The sequence below is a fragment of the Coregonus lavaretus genome (assembly GCF_964263955.1).
Source record: "Coregonus lavaretus genome assembly, chromosome: 1".
Lineage (NCBI taxonomy): Eukaryota > Metazoa > Chordata > Actinopteri > Salmoniformes > Salmonidae > Coregonus > Coregonus lavaretus.
Window position 1 is genome coordinate 62,656,963 of NC_139988.1, and position 16,712 is coordinate 62,673,674.

General features: G+C 44.0%; 1 protein-coding gene across 1 annotated transcript in view; it reads left to right on the forward strand.

Annotated features, from left to right (window-relative positions):
* Window positions 1–16,712, forward strand: part of LOC311133639 (cadherin-23-like) — a 601,713-nt gene that overhangs the window by 29,892 nt on the left and 555,109 nt on the right. The window contains exon 2 of the mRNA XM_084167165.1: window positions 14,203–14,306. Within this exon, the coding sequence (XP_084023291.1) occupies window positions 14,222–14,306 (85 nt within the window). The 5' untranslated portion in view covers window positions 14,203–14,221. The remainder of the gene's footprint in view (window positions 1–14,202; window positions 14,307–16,712) is intronic.

Genomic DNA, 16,712 nt, shown 5'->3' on the forward strand with positions numbered 1-16,712 from the left:
GACGACACAACAGTGGTAGGCCTGATCACCGACAACGATGAGACAGGAAGTCAGAGACCTGGCCGTGTGGTGCCAGGATAACAACCTTTTCCTCAACGGGATCAAGACAAAGGAGATGATTGTGGACTACAGGAAAAAAGAGAGGACCAAGCACGCCCCCATTCTCATCGACGGGGCTGTAGTAGAGCAGGTTGAGAGCTTCAAGTTCCTTGGTGTCCACATCACCAACAAACTATCATGGTCCAAACACACCAAGACAGTCGTGAGGAGGGCATGACAAAGCCTATTCCCCCTCAGGTGACTGAAAAGATTTGGCATGGGTCCTCAGATCCTCAAAAAGTTCTACAGCTGCACCATCGAGAGCATCCTGACTGGTTGCATCACTGCCTGGTATGGCAACTGCTTGGCCTCCGACCGCAAGGCAATACAGAGGGTAGTGCGTACGGCCCAGTACATCACTGGGGCCAAGCTTCCTGCCATCCAGGACCTTTATACCAGGTGGTGTCAGAGGAAGGCCCTAAAAATTGTCAAAGACTCCAGCCAACCTAGTCATAGACTGTTCTCTCTGCTACCGCACGGCAAGCGGTACCGGACCGCCAAGTCTAGGTCCAAAAGGCTTCTTAACAGCTTCTTCCCCCAAGCCATAAGACTCCTGAACAGCTAATGAAATGGCTACCTGGACTATTTGCATTGTCGTCCCCCCCCCCCCCCCCCCAACCCCCCCACCACCCCTCATTTACGCTTCTTCTGCTCTCTGTTTATTATCTATGAATAGTCACTTTAACTCTACCTACATGTACATATTTTTTAGTTATCTATTTTTTTGTTAACACGTATTTTTCTTAAAACTGCATTGTTGGTTAAGGGCTTGTAAATAAGCATTTCACTGAAGGTCTACACCTGTTGTATTCGGTGCATGTGACAAATACAATTTGATTTGATTGTGTTGTGCGTGAGCAATGATGTCATTTTGTGTAACCAGAGGCAGCACAGGGCACAACGAAATGCCACAAATGCAGCCGACGTGATGCCTTATTCTTCATGTCAGAGAGGCATGTTTGTTCTATACTGAACAAAAATATAAACGCAACATGTAAAGTGTTGATCTCATGTTTCATGAGCTGAAATTAAAGATGGCATACATTTTCCTTACGCACAAAAAGCTTATTTATCTCACATTTTTGGCACAAATTTGTTTACATCCCTGTTAGTGAGCATTTCTCCTTTGCCAAGATAACCCATCCACCTGATAGGTGTGGCATATCAAGAAGCTGATTAAACAGCATGATAATTACACAAGTGCACCTTTTGCTGGGGAAAATAAAAGGTCACTCTAAAATGTGCAGTTTTATTACACAACACATTGCCACAGATGTGTCAAGTTTTGAGGGTGCGTGCAATTGGCATGCTGACTGCAGGGATGTCCACCAGAGCTATTATAATTATAATATTATAATTTCATGTTAATTTCTCTACCATAAGCTGCCTTCAACGTCGTTGTAGAGAATTTGGCAGTATGTCCAACTGGCCTCACAACCGCAGACCATGTGTAACCACGCCAGCCCAGGACCTCCACATCCGGTTGCTTCATCTGCGGGATGGTCTGAGACCAACCACCTAGATAGCTGATGAAACTTAGGTGTATTTCTGTCAGTAATAAGGCCCTTTTGTGTGGAAAAACTCATTCTGACTGGCTGGGCCTGGCTCCCCAGTGGGTGGGCCTATGCCCTACCCCTGCTCAATCATGTGAAATCCATAGATTGAGGCCTAATGATTTTATTTAAATTGACTGATTTCCTTATATGAATTGTAACTCAGTAAAATAGTTGAAATTATTGCCTGTTGCGTTTATATTTTAGTTCAGTATACATACACTATACACTATATACAAAACGTTCGGGCTAGGCCCCTTAGTACAATGACATTGTAGACGATTCTGTGCTTCCAACTTCCCGTGTAGCTCAGTCGGTAGAGCATGGCACTTGCAACGCCAGGGTTGTGGGTTCAATTCCCACGGGGGGCCAGTATAAAAAAAAAAGATTTTGTTTTACAAAAAATCTATGCACTAACTAACTGTAAGTCGCTCTGGATAAGAGCGTATGCTAAATGACACACAAAAAAAATGTGTCAACAGTTTGGGGAAGGCCCTTTCCTGTTTCAGCATGATAATGCCCCGTGCACAAAGCAAGGTCCATACAGAAATGGTTTGTCAAGATCGTTGTGGAAGAACTTGACTGGCCTGCACAGAGCCCTGACCTCAACCCCATCAAACACCTTTGGGATTTTTTATTTATTTATTTTATTTCACCTTTATTTAACCAGGTAAGCCAGTTGAGAGCAAGTTCTCATTTACAACTGCGACCTGGCCAAGATAAAGCAAAGCAGTGCGATAAAAACAACAACACAGAGTTACACATGGGATAAAACAAAACATACAGTCAATAACACAATAGAAAATCTATATACAGTGTGTGCAAATGTAGTAAGTTATGGAGGTAAGGCAATAAATAGGCCATAGTGCAAAATAATTACAATTTAGTATTAACACTGGAATGATAGATGTGCAGAAGATTATGTGCAAATAGAGATACTGGGGTGCAAATGAGCAAAATAAATAACAATATGGGGATGAGGTAGTTGGGTGGGCTAATTACAGATGGGCTGTGTACAGGTGCAGTGATCGGTAAGCTGCTCTGACAACTGATGCTTAAAGTTAGTGAGGGAGATAAGAGTCTCCAGCTTCAGAGATTTTTGCAGTTCGTTCCAGTCATTAGCAGCAGAGAACTGGAAGGAATGGCGGCCAAAGGAGGTGTTGGATTTGGGGATGACCAGTGAGATATACCTGCTGGAGCGCATACTACGGCTGGCTGTTGCTATGGTGACCAATGAGCTAAGATAAGGCGGGGATTTGCCTAGCAGTGATTTATAGATGACCTGGAGCCAGTGGGTTTGGCAACGAATATGTAGTGAGTGCCAGCGTACAGGTCACAACGAGAGCGTACAGGTCACAATGGTGGGTAGTATATGGGGCTTTGGTGTCAAAACGGATGAATTGGAACGCTGACTGCGAGCCAGGCCTAATATCCCAACATCAGTGGCCGACCTCACTAATGCTCTTGTGGCTGAATGAAAGTAAGTCCCTGCAGCAATATTCCAACATCGAGTGGAAAGCCTTCCCAGAAGAGTGGAGGCTGTTATAGCAGTAAAGGGGGGACCAAGACCATATTAATGTCCATGAATTTGGAAAGAGATGTTTGGTCATGTAGTGTATCTATTTGAACATTCAATGTTTGGCAACTGAACATGGCCCAGGGGCAGCACAGGTTTATGCTGTCATGTTTATGTTGTTTTAACTTTTCTATGGTGACCATCATATAGAGAGGAACAGTTGAAAATAGTTTTTTTAACACACTGGTCAATGCAAAATAACAGATAATTTTTTTCCTTGACCTTGCTTTGTGTTTATTATTAATATACAGTATGCTATACATTTACAAATGTTAATTGACGGGTAAGAAGTGAAATCCAGAGGTAGGGAGACAGTGTGACATCACTCTAGCCTACAGTATATCGGGTGTATCCACTAGAAACCAAACGGAAGCAAACGGGCCGAAACAGGGAGGTATCTACTTGAAAAAGAAACTCATTTTCGTTGCAAAATGTTTTGGTACGGTCTTCTACGATGTGCACTAATGAATACACCCCAGTCCTTGATATGAGATGTGGATAGAATGTAAGTGTTGAGTCATGTTCCCTTGTGGCACCCCACTAGACTCGACACTCAACTCGGTGACATTAACAGTAAATACCAGTAAACAAACACTGCAATTAGCAAGTAGCTTAATTATGCCCTCCTCATATTAAGTGTGATTATGCATAATTAATTTCAACCTTACAGTTGGCCTAATGACGCTGTGCTGCCAGATGAGCTCTCTCTCTCTAAATATCATTTTCCCCTTCTTTTTTTCAAATTTTGCCAGACAGACAGTGAGTTTCACGAGACCATTAACACCTAGACGTCCTGATTATGGGGCATTAAAGAGTGTGTAAATGAGCAGTTCCTGTTAAATTCCCCATCCACTAGTCGTCAGGCTCTTCTCACACCCCTTCTAGCTAAGCACAGACAGCAAAGCTTCTTAAGCTGTTCAAAGAAAAGAAAATGCATTGGAGCAGGCAAACCTGTCTATTCCATAAAGACTCAGGTTGGGTTATACCATGCTCACGTCTACCTCTCATCACAATTACCAAGATCTATCTGCCAAAAAAGCAAAAAAACTGCTTATTTTCACTTAGTCCCTCCCTGGGACATACCACTGTGAAAATGACAATTAAACCACATAACTGGTATTCAATGTAAAAGGCATACTCCAAAACCTACTTTACATTGTATGCTGAGTATACAAAACATAAAAACATTGTGCTCTTTCCTTGGCATAGACTGACCAGGTAAATCCAGGTGAAAGCTATGATCCCAATATTGATGTCACTTGTTAAATCCACTTCAATCAGTATAGATGAAGGGGAGGAGACCGTTTAAATAAGTATTTTTAAGCCTTGAGACAATTGAGACATGTATTGTGTATGTGTGCCAAGAACTGCAAAACTGTTGGCGCACCGGTTTGTGTCAAGAACTGCAAAACTGTTGGGTTTTTCACGCTCAACAGTTTTCTGTATGTATCAAGAATGGTTCACCACCCAAAGGACATCCAGCCTACTGTGGGAAGCATTGGAGTCAACATGGGCCAGCATCCCTGTGGAACGCTTTCGACACCTTGTAGAGTCCATGCCCTGACGAATTGAGGCTGTTCTGAGGTGGAACTCAATATTAGGAAGGTGTCCCTAATGTTTGGTATACTCAATGTATAATATTAGTGTAAAGAAGACATAATCATAATCAGAACCCGTTCACAAAGGAACGCTTTAATTCACCCACGCACGTCAACTCATTCATATTGGCACCCTCACGGGAAGGCCACGCACCTATTTTCCGCTATATGCAGTGGCGACCCATCATTCAGGGCAGGTGGGGCAAAAAAATTATATATAGATATATATAGATAATAGAAAATACATAAATTGGGCCTGTTTTGCATGTTATTTTGGCATTAATTCGTGTCACATATCAGTTTGCAAACAATGGAAAAAAATGTTTCTTTCTTGAGTAAGGGAGCTCCAAAATGCAGGTTCTTCAGCCTAGCTCAGTGATTTCTGTGGTGTAGGGGCAGCCAGTGAAAATACAGAGCGTAGGCGTTGGTAATCTTCTCTAGTTGCGCCGTGATTGGCTCAGTGTTCTGTCACTCATGGGGACACTATGTCACCACAGAATCTACAGAGAGAGCTAGGCAGTTCAAGCCCCCTTGGGTGCTGCCATAGATTTACATTAAAAGTGCCCATCCAAGAAGGCTCAAGGTCATTGGCCACAGATACCACAGGTCATTGGCCAAATCATGTTATATCTGCCGTAGCTTTGGTCGGACTGATCATGTCAACATCATACTTTCAAAATCTTAGCTAGCAAGCTAGACAATTAGTCATCATCATGACTCACGTCGACAATCTACTGGAAAATCATTTTCAATCCTTGTCATATGAAGATACATTATAGATGAAACGTATCAGTGCTCATCGGCCATTGGACCTAAACATTACACAACAAGATGGAAATTGCATATTCAACAATGAGTGGTTTGGAAGGAATCTGTGGCTAACTGTGAGCATCGCAAAGCAATCACTAATTTGCTTCCCCTGCCTGCTATTCGGTGGAGAGGGTGTGTGGTCCAAGTCAGGGTTTAAGGATTTAAAACACCTGTCTGAAAGGGTCTCTTTTTCAAGCTTAAAAGGATAAACATTCACGCACAACACCATGGGCCAGAAAAGGTTGAATACATTGGCCATGCTGTCAATCCAGCATGACTTCTACCGTGTTCAAAACAACTGGAAACTCGGAACTGGGACATCTCAGACCTTAGTGCGTTCAAGACAACTGGGAACTTGTAAAGAAACAAGCTCCGACTGGGAAAATACGTTTTGAACGGTCATCCAACTCGGAATTCCAAGTCGGGAACGTGGGCCTCTTTCTAGAGCTCCGACCTGAAAATCACTGACATGATTCAATCTAGTTTTTTTTATTCAAGTTCCCAGTTGTCTTGAAAGCACCATAAATCCAGAGAATGCCAGACTTTGATGACAAAGTTTGGCCACAAGAAGGACCACCTTCCTGTTTAAGTGAGCACAGTACAACAACGGTCCAAAAATATGTCTTGTATGCTGCTGCATAAATTATGTAATATGCCAGGGAGATATGTATACTGTAGGGTACTCCTTAGTGGCGCAGTGGTCTAAGGCACTGCATCGCAGTGCTAACTGTGCCACTAGAGATCCTGGTTTGAATCCAGGCTCTGTCGCAGCCGGCCGCGACAGGGAGACTCATGGGCGGCGCACAAGTCGTCCAGGGTAGGGGAGGGAATGGCCGGCAGGGATGTAGCTCAGTTGATAGAGCATGGCGTTTGCAACACCAGGGTTGTGGGTTCGATTCCCACGGGGGGCCAGAATAAAAAAAAATATGTTCTTCACTAACTGTAAGTCGCTCTGGATAAGAGCGTCTGCTAAAATGACTAAAATGTAGATAAGAAAGTAATGCTAAGTGTATGTTGTGTAGTAAGCTGTTAGTAGCCCAGTAGCTCACCCTAAGAATTTGGTCGGGAACGTGGGCCTCTTTCTAGAGCTCCGACCTGAAAATCACTGACATGATTCAATCTAGTTTTTTTTATTCAAGTTCCCAGTTGTCTTGAAAGCACCATAAATCCAGAGAATGCCAGACTTTGATGACAAAGTTTGGCCACAAGAAGGACCACCTTCCTGTTTAAGTGAGCACAGTACAACAACGGTCCAAAAATATGTCTTGTATGCTGCTGCATAAATTATGTAATATGCCAGGGAGATATGTATACTGTAGGGTACTCCTTAGTGGCGCAGTGGTCTAAGGCACTGCATCGCAGTGCTAACTGTGCCACTAGAGATCCTGGTTTGAATCCAGGCTCTGTCGCAGCCGGCCGCGACAGGGAGACTCATGGGCGGCGCACAAGTCGTCCAGGGTAGGGGAGGGAATGGCCGGCAGGGATGTAGCTCAGTTGATAGAGCATGGCGTTTGCAACACCAGGGTTGTGGGTTCGATTCCCACGGGGGGCCAGAATAAAAAAAAATATGTTCTTCACTAACTGTAAGTCGCTCTGGATAAGAGCGTCTGCTAAAATGACTAAAATGTAGATAAGAAAGTAATGCTAAGTGTATGTTGTGTAGTAAGCTGTTAGTAGCCCAGTAGCTCACCCTAAGAATTTGGTCCCTCTCCCCATCAGAACTACTGTAGCCTATAGCCTGTTTTAGGGAAATGTCATCATCGAATATTGTAAAAGCTTTCATTTTCTGCTTATATGCCCCTGTTATTTATCCTACGGTTCTGAGAGAATACTGTACAGAGAGAATACTGTAAGAACTGCCCATGTTCTGAATTCTGTCACTGTCCATTTCAAAAGTGCTTAGCTCGCTCATTAATGTCTTAATCGAAATTACGGCTTACCTCTTATCCGCTCATCATTCCCTTATGCCATAGTTTGTACATCTCAATTGTTAAATTGCTTATATAGGGCTCTCTCATTAGTATGTTATTCATCATTTTAGGCAATGTTGCAATGATGCATTTCATTGTTTTGCTTACTTTGTGTATTATAATTAGCTCATGTGCTTTTCTTCACGAGGAGGGGATACTATATAATGTTGTTGGGTCTGTAACCATGTTTGCCAGTGACAGTCTCTTCCCATTTAAATATTATTTTTCAACAAAATGTTCAGTAATAGACCCATCTAATTCCAGTTGATATTGCGAGGGATTGTTTTGTAATGTAAAAGTAATCATCGGGATTGTATTTTCTTTCCTTTTTAGACCACATAGGCCGAATAAAATACTTCAAATGGTAGGCTAACCGCCTCTCTCTCTCTCTCTCTCTCTCTCTCTCTCTCTCTCTCTCTCTCTCTCTCTCTCTCTCTCTCTCTCTCTCTCTCTCTCTCTCTCTCTCTCTCTCTCTCTCTCTCTCTCTTTCATCGCCATACATTTTCTGTCAGTCGAGTAGGCCTCTAACCTACACTGCCAAACTAAATGCCTACAATGTTGCAAGACATGGTAAGGGAATTAAAAGCTGTAATGATAGCTATTATTGTAAGATTATATGTGATGTAGATTCAACATAAATAAAGTTTAAACACGAAGTTTGAACATAAGTTTAACATGAGCAAACATTTATAATGGGGAAACAAAGCGCTCTCAAATGGTGGGAGTTTGGAGAGCACGTGGAGAGACGTGCCTAGTGCGGTGTCGCCACACATAGGAATATAAGGAATATCTACAGTGCCTTCAGAAAGTATTCATACCTCTTGACTTATTCAACATTCTGTTGTGTTACAGCCTGAATTCAAAATGGTTTAAATTGATTATATTGCTGACCCATCTACACACAATAACCCATAATGACAAAGTAAAAACAACTCCCGTTGCACAGGGACCTGTTGACCCAGGAGCACGGGCAGGTCTGGCACCCGTGGCCGGAGATTTGGAATCTGTGGGCTTGGCCCCTGAAAGGTCCAATCTGAACGTTAATGCTACTTTACAGTCTGCAAGGGCACCCTCCACGAGTGGGTTGTATGGATATAAGTGGCGGGTGTTCAAGCTTTGGTGCCAAAATAAAGGAATTGTTCCTTTTCAGTGCTTTCTCGTGGACATTTTAATGTTCCTACAGAGGCTTTTCGAACAGGATCGTCCATTCTCTACCCTGAAGGTGCCTTCAGAAAGTATTCATACCCCTTGACTTATTCCACCTTTTGTTGTATTACAGCCTGAATTCAAAATGTATTAAATATTTTTTTCCTATCCCATCTACACACAATACCCCATAATGACAAAGTGAAAACATGTTTTCAGAATTTTTTGGGGAAAAAAAAGAACATTAAATACAGAAATATCTCAGATTCAATACTTTGTAGAAGCACCTTTGGCAGCGATTACAGCTGTGAGTCTTTCTGGGGAAGTGTCTAGGATTTTGCCTGTACTTAGCTCCATTCTGTTTATTTTTTATCTTGAAAAACTCCCCAGTCCTTAACGATTACAAGCACACCCATAACATGATGCAGCCACCACTATGCTTGAAAATATGGAGAGTTGTCACGTTCGTTGAGTAAAGGATTGGACCAAGGTGCAGCGTGGTATGCGTACATGTTTAATGTTAATAATAAACACTTGATAAAATAACAAAGCAACTGAACGTGAAGTTCTAAAGGCTATACATCAAACAAGCCAAACACACAGAAACAAGATCCCACAACTAAAGGTAGGCAAAATGGCTACCTAAGTATGATCCCCAATAAGAGACAACGATCGACAGCTGCCTCTGATTGGGAACCACACCCGGCCAACATAGAAATACATAACATAGAATTCACACCCTGACCAAACCAACTAGAGAAAACCGGGCTCTCAAGGTCAGGGCGTGACCGACTAGGCGCCAGTGGAATGGACTGCTCTGGCATTGGACTGGAGCAGCTAACCGGAGCTGGACTGGGCACCGGTGGAGCGGACTGCTCTGGCACTGGAGTGGAGCAGCTGACCGGAGCTGGACTGGGCACCGGTGGAGCGGACTGCTCTGGCACTGGAGTGGAGCAGTTGACCGGAGCTGGACTAGGCACCGGAGGAGCAGACTGCTCTGGCACTGGAGTGGAGCAGCTGACCGGAGCTAGACTAGGCACCGGTGGAGCGGACTGCTCTGGCACCAGCCGTACCGGGCTGGGGACACGTACCACTGGTCTGGTGCGAGGAACAGGCACGGGCCGCACCAGGCTGGGAACACGCACCACTGGTCTGGTGCGAGGAGCAGGCACGGGCCGTGCCGGACTGGAGACACACACCACTGGTCTGGTGCGAGGAGCAGGCACGGGCCGTGACGGACTGGAGACACACACCACTGGTTTGGTGCGAGGAGCAGGCACGGGCCATACCGGACTGGAAACACGCACCACTGGTTTGGTGCGAGGAGCAGGCACGGGCCGGACTGGAGACACACACCACTGGTTTGGTGCAAGGAGCAGGTACGGGCCGTACAGGACTGGAGACACGCACCACTGGTTTGGTGCGGGGAGCAGGTACGGGGCGTACCGGGCTGGCGACACGCACCACTGGCTTGATGCGAGGAGCAGGCACGGGCCGTGCCGGACTGGAGACACGCACCACTGGTTTGGTGCGAGAAGCAGGCAGAGAAAACCGGGCTCTCAAGGTCAGGGCGTGACAAGAGTGGTACCCCAAATATAACACCTTTTATTCAGGACAAAAGGTTAATTGCTTTGTCAAATTTCTTTCAGTATTACTTTAGTGCCTTTAGTGCCTCCGTACAGGCTTCCTCCTTTTCACTCTGTCAATTACGTTACTATTGTGGAGTAACTACAATGTTGTTGATCCATCCTCAGGTTTCTCATATCACAGCCATTAAACTCTGTATCTGTTTTAAAGTTGCCTCATGGTGAAATCCCTGAGCGGTTTCTTTCCTCTCCGGAAACTGAGTTAGGAAGGATGCCTGTATCTTTGTATTGACTGGGTGTATTGATACACCATCCAAAGTGTACTTAATAACTTCACCATGCTCAAAGTGATATTCAATGTCGTCTTTTATCATTTTTACCCGTCTACCAATAGGTGAAGTTATATGCGAGGCATTGGAAAACCTCCCTGGTCTTAGAGGTTGAATCTGTGTTTGAAATTAACTGCTCGACAGAGGGACCTTACAGATAATTGTATGTGTGGGGTGAGGTATTCATTCAAAAATCATGTTAAACACTATTATTGCACACAGAGTGAGTCCATGCAACTTATTATGTGACTTTTTAAGAACATTTTTACTCCTGAACTTAGTTAGGCTTGCCATAACAAAAGGGTTGAATACTTATTGACCCAAGGCATTTCAGCCTTTCATTTTTTATGAATTTGTAAAATTTTCAAAAAACATAATTCCACTTTGACATTATGGGGTATTGTGTGTAGGCCAGTGACCAAAAATCGAAATGTTATCCGGTTTCTAAACCTATTGCGCCCACTTGGGATTTGGCTTTGGTTTTGGTTTTGGATGTGCTGTGTGAGGCCCCCTTTGAACCGATGGACTACAGTGGCTTGTGAAAGTTTTCACCCCCCTTGGCATATTTCCTATTTTGTTGCCTTACAACCTGGAATTCAATTGGATTTTTGGGGGGTTTGTATCATTTGATTTACACAACCTGTCTACCACTTTGAAGATGCAAAATATTTTTTATTGTGAAACAAACAAGAAATAAGACAAACAAACTGAAAACTTGAGCGTGCATCACTATTAACCCCCCCCAAAGTCAATACGTTGTAGAGCCACCTTTTGAAGAAATTACAGTTGCAAGTCTCTTGGGGTGTGTCTCTATAAGCTTGGCACATCTAGCCACTGGGATTTTTGCCCATTCTTCAAGGCAAAACTGCTCCAGCTCCTTCAAGTTGGATGGGTTCCGCTGGTGTAGAGCAATCTTTAAGTCATACCACAGATTCTCAATTGGATTGAGGTCTGGGCTTTGACTAGGCCATTCCAAGACATTTAAATGTTTCCCCTTAAACCACTTGAGTGTTGCTTTAGTAGTATGCTTAGGGTCATTGTCCTGCTGGAAGGTGAACCTCCGTCCCAGTCTCAAATCTCTGGAAGACTGAAACAGGTTTCCCTCAATAATTTCCCTGTATTTAGCACCATCCATCATTCCTTCTATTCTGACCAGTTTCCCAGTCCCTGCCGATGAAAAACATCCCTGCAGCTTGATGCTGCCACCACCATGCTTCACTGTGGGGATGGTGTTCTCGGGGTGATGAGAGGTGTTGGGTTTGCACCAGACATAGCGTTTTCCTTGATGGCCAAAAAGCTCAATTTTAGTGTCATCTGACCAGAGTACCTTCTTCCATATGTTTGGGGAGTCTCCCACATGCCTTTTGGTGAACACCAAACGTGTTTGCTTATTTTTTTATTTAAGCAATGGCTTTTTTTCTGGCCACTCTTCCGTAAAGCCCAGCTCTGTGGAGTGTACGGCATAAAGTGGTCCTATGGACAGATACACCAATCTCCGCTGTGGAGCTATCTTTGGTCTCTTTGTTGCCTCTCTGATTAATGCCCTCCTTAACTGGTCTGTGAGTTTTGGTGGGCGGCCCTGTTTTGTAATGGATTTAATGGTGCTCCGTGGGATGTTCAAAGTTTCTGATATTTTTTTATAACCCAACCCTGATCTGTACTTCTCCACAATTGTGTCCCTGACCTGTTTGGAGAGCTCCTTGGTCTTCATGGTGCTGCTTGCTTGGTGGTGCCCCTTGCTTAGTGGTGTTGCAGACTCTGGGGCCTTTCAGAACAGGTGTATATATACTGAGATCAAGTGACAGATCGTGTGACACTTTGATTGCACACAGGTGGACTTTATTTAATTAATTATGTGACTTCTGAAGGTAATTTGTTGCACCAGATCTTATTTAGGGGCTTCATAGCAAAGGGGGTGAATACATATGCAGGCACCACTTTTCCGTTATTTATTTTTAATAATTGTTTTCATTTCACTTCACCTATTTGGACTATTTTGTGTATGTCCATTACATGAAATCCAAATAAACATCAATTTAATTTACAGGTTGTAATGCAACAAAATAGGAAAAACTCCAAGGGGGCTGAATACTTTTGAAGATTTTACTGATTATGATGAGCTAATGCTAAGCTATTTGCCTGTTATGTGTGCATACTGCAAACAGACCACACTCATCTTGTCTCCTCTTCTTTTCTTTGGTTGACGCAATAAAACAAACATGGTGGCGTGCACAAACTACCCATCTTCGGATTACTTTCAATTTTTACTCAATTATTTTGATCAATGGTGAGCTCACCCGTGTAAATTATAAATAGTCATTGCTATTAGCTAATTCATTTTGTGGTTTCTGTCAGCTAGCTAAAAATGACCGCTTGTGTTAAGTCAATCTTTCCTCAGTAAGAACTAATGTAGCCTACATTACGGTTTGGATGATTGTGTTATGTTGTCATTACTTCTGTGAATGTCTGAACATTGCATCCAAAAATAAACTGGTCACATTCAGGACATAACTTTGTAAGGACTGTGTTTGTGCAAAATGTTTCTGTGAAAAAACAGTATGGCCAGCTCAAACGCTGGCTGTTGCGTCAATCGAAACTGGTCGTTCCAAATAAGTGTTGTAATCACACTGGTTTGAGCGTATGCTAGGGACCACTGTAGAATGATCAGACCCGTTTGTTGGTACGTGTCAAAGGGTTAAAGGGTTGCCTGTAGGAGATACTTGTGCTGCGGTGAGTTGGGCATCACCACACACTTTTGTGAGGTTTTATCGCTTGGATGTCCCTGCCCCCCGTTGAGCCGACAGTATGCTTACGGCTGGGGCAGGAGAGGGTCATTAGGCAGCATGCATATTGCGCAATACTCTGGGTGGTGTGGAACTCTGGGTGGTCTGCCGTGGGGCATTTTATTTGGTGTCCGCTGGGGTCTGCTTGGGGCGTGATTTCATATCCCCATAGCTGTGTTGACTGACTGAAAGGGAACATTCAGTTATGACTATAACTACTGTTCCTTGAAGGAGGGAAATTAGGTACAACACCTGTTCGGCCCCGCGCCGCCCAGTTCTGGGCTTGGTGAAGAGCAGTACTGAATTGAAGGAATTAATCCATGCCTTGGGTTTATCACCTGTGGAAGGCGGGGCTTCTGGTGAGGCATGGTGTTCATTGGCCTTGTCAGGCGTGATTCTAAAGTTTTTCAGTAGAGGCTGCTAGTGCACAAACTCCCCATAGCTGTGCTGTACCTCATTTCCCTCCTTCAGGGAACAGTAGTTATTTTACATTTTAGTAATTTAGCAGACGCTCTTATCCAGAGCGACTTACAGTTAAGTGAGTGCATACATTTTTCATACTGCTCCCCCGTGGGTAATCGAACCCACAACCCTGGCATTGCAAGCGCCATGCTCTACCAACTGAGCTACAGGATGGCTGTGTTTATAGTCATAAATGTACATTTTCTCACTAAGGCAGACAATGAGCCTTGTCTTAAAACACACACACACACACACACACTAAGTGTGTCCTATGTGTATGTATGTTGCAGTGTGGAGCAGGAGCAGGCGATGTTGTGGAGTGTGGGTTTCGGTGGCAGGATGACGGTGGCCAAGCTCCTCCTATCCTTCTTCATCCTAAACGTCTTCTGCGAAGGTGAGTCCCCACTACTTACTACTTACTCTCCATGTTATCCCCCTCTCATTCACTCTCTCATCTCCTTCCATCCATCACACTCCACTCTTACATTCCCTTTTTTCTCCTCCCTCTCCTCTCCTCTTCTTTTATTCCTAAACTCACTTTTCTGAACCCACATTTTTCTCCCTTATACATTTTTTTGTTTGTTTTACACTTCTATCAATCGCTGATCACTCTTATCACTTCTCGTCTTTCTACTCTAGTTTTCTTCATCTACACCTGATGATCCATCTTGAACAATTTGTCTGCCTGGATTGGTGTTTTGCATTTATTGTAGCTGGGGACTTTAAATAAGCAAATTTGCAAATCAACACATTGCCTGTAGAAATTGCGCTTCAAAAACTCTCGATCACTGTTACTCTCCCGTCCGGGATGGCTACAAGGCCCTCCCCCGCCCTCCCTTCGCAAAATCAGATCATGACTCCATTCTGCTCCTCCCTTCCTATAGGCAGAAACTCAAACAGGAAGTACCCGTGCTAAGGTCTATTCAACGCTGGTCTGAACAATCGGAATCCATGCTTCAAGATTGTTTTGATCATGCGGACTGGGATATGTTCCGGGTTGCCTCTGAGAATAACATTGACGTATACAGTCGTGGTCAAAAGTCACAAGTATAAGTAAAGACACAAGTATTGGTCTTCACAAAGTTCGCTGCTTCAGTGTTTTGAGATATTTTTGTCAGATGTTACTATGGTATACTGAAGTATAATTACAAGCATTCCATAAGTGTCAAAGGCATTTATTGACATTTACATTAAGTTTATGCAAAGAGTCAATATTTGCAGTGTTGACCCTTCTTTTTCAAGACCTCTGCAATCTGCCCTGGCATGCTGTCAATGAACTTCTGGGCCACATCCTGACTGATGGCAGCCCATTCTTGCATAATCAATGCTTGGAGTTTGTCAGAATTTGTGGGTTTTTGTTTGTCCACCCGCCTCCTGAGGATCGACCACAAGTTCTCAATGGGATTAAGGTCTGGGGAGTGTCCTGGCCATGGACCCAAAATGTCTATGTTTTGTTCCCCGAGCCACTTAGTTATCACTTTTGCCTTATGGCAGGGTGCTCCATCATGCTGGAAAAGGCATTGGTCGTCACCACTTGGATGGTTGGGAGAAGTTGCTCTCGGAGGATGTGTTGGTACCATTCTTTATTCATGGCTGTGTTCTTAGGCTAAATTGTAAGTGAGCCCACTCCCTTGGCTGAGAACCCCACACATGAATGGTCTCAGGATGCTTTACTGTTGGCATGACACAGGACTGATGGTAGCGCTCACCTTGTCTTCTCCGGACAAGGTGTTTTCCAGATGCCCCAAACAATCGGAAAGGGGATTCATCAGAGAAAATGACTTTACCCCAGTCCTCAGCAGTACAATCCCTGTACTTTTTGCAGAATATCAGTCTGTCCCTGATGTCTTTCCTGGAGAGAAGTGGCTTCTTTGCTGCCCTTCTTGACACCAGGCCATCCTCCAAAAGTATTCGCCTCACTGTGCGTGCAGATGCACTCACACCTGCCTGCTGCCATTCCTGAGCAAGCTCTGCACTGGTGGTGCCCCGATCCCGCAGCTGAATCAACTTTAGGAGAGGGTCCTGGCGCTTGCTGGACTTTCCTGGGTGCCCTGACGCCTTCTTCACAACAATTGAACCTCTCTCCTTGAAGTTCTTGATGATCCGATAAATGGTTGATTAAGGTGCAATCTTACTAGCAGCATTATCCTTGCCTGTGAAGCCCTTTTTGTGCAAAGCAATGATGACGGCACGTGTTTCCTTGCAGATAACCATGGTTAACAGAGGAAGAACAATGACTTCAAGCTTCCAGTCTGTTATTCTATCTCAATCAGTATGCCAGAGTGATCTCAAACCTTGTCCTCATCAACACTCACACCTGTGTTAACGAGAGAATCACTGGCATGATGGCAGCTTGTCCTTTTATGGCAGGGCTGAAATTCAGTGGAAATGTTTTTTTGGGGATTAAGTTCATTTTCATGGCAAAGAGGGACTTTGCAATTAATTGTAATTCATCTGATCACTCTTCATGACATTCTGGAGTATATGCAAATTGCCATCATCAAAACTGAGGCAGCAGACTTTGTGAAAATTAGTATTTGTGTCATTCTCAAAACGTTTGACCACGACTGTACACTGACACAGTGACTGAGCTAATCAGGAAGTGTATACGAACAGTACAGTTATGCCCTCCGTAAGTTAATCAAACAGGCAAAACACTAGTACAGAGAAAAAGTGGAGTCGCAATTCAACAGCTAAGACACAAGACGTATGTGGCAGGGACTCCAGACAGTCACGGATTACAATGGGAAAACAAGCCAAGTCGCGGACACCAATGTCTTACTTTCCTGACAAGCTAAAC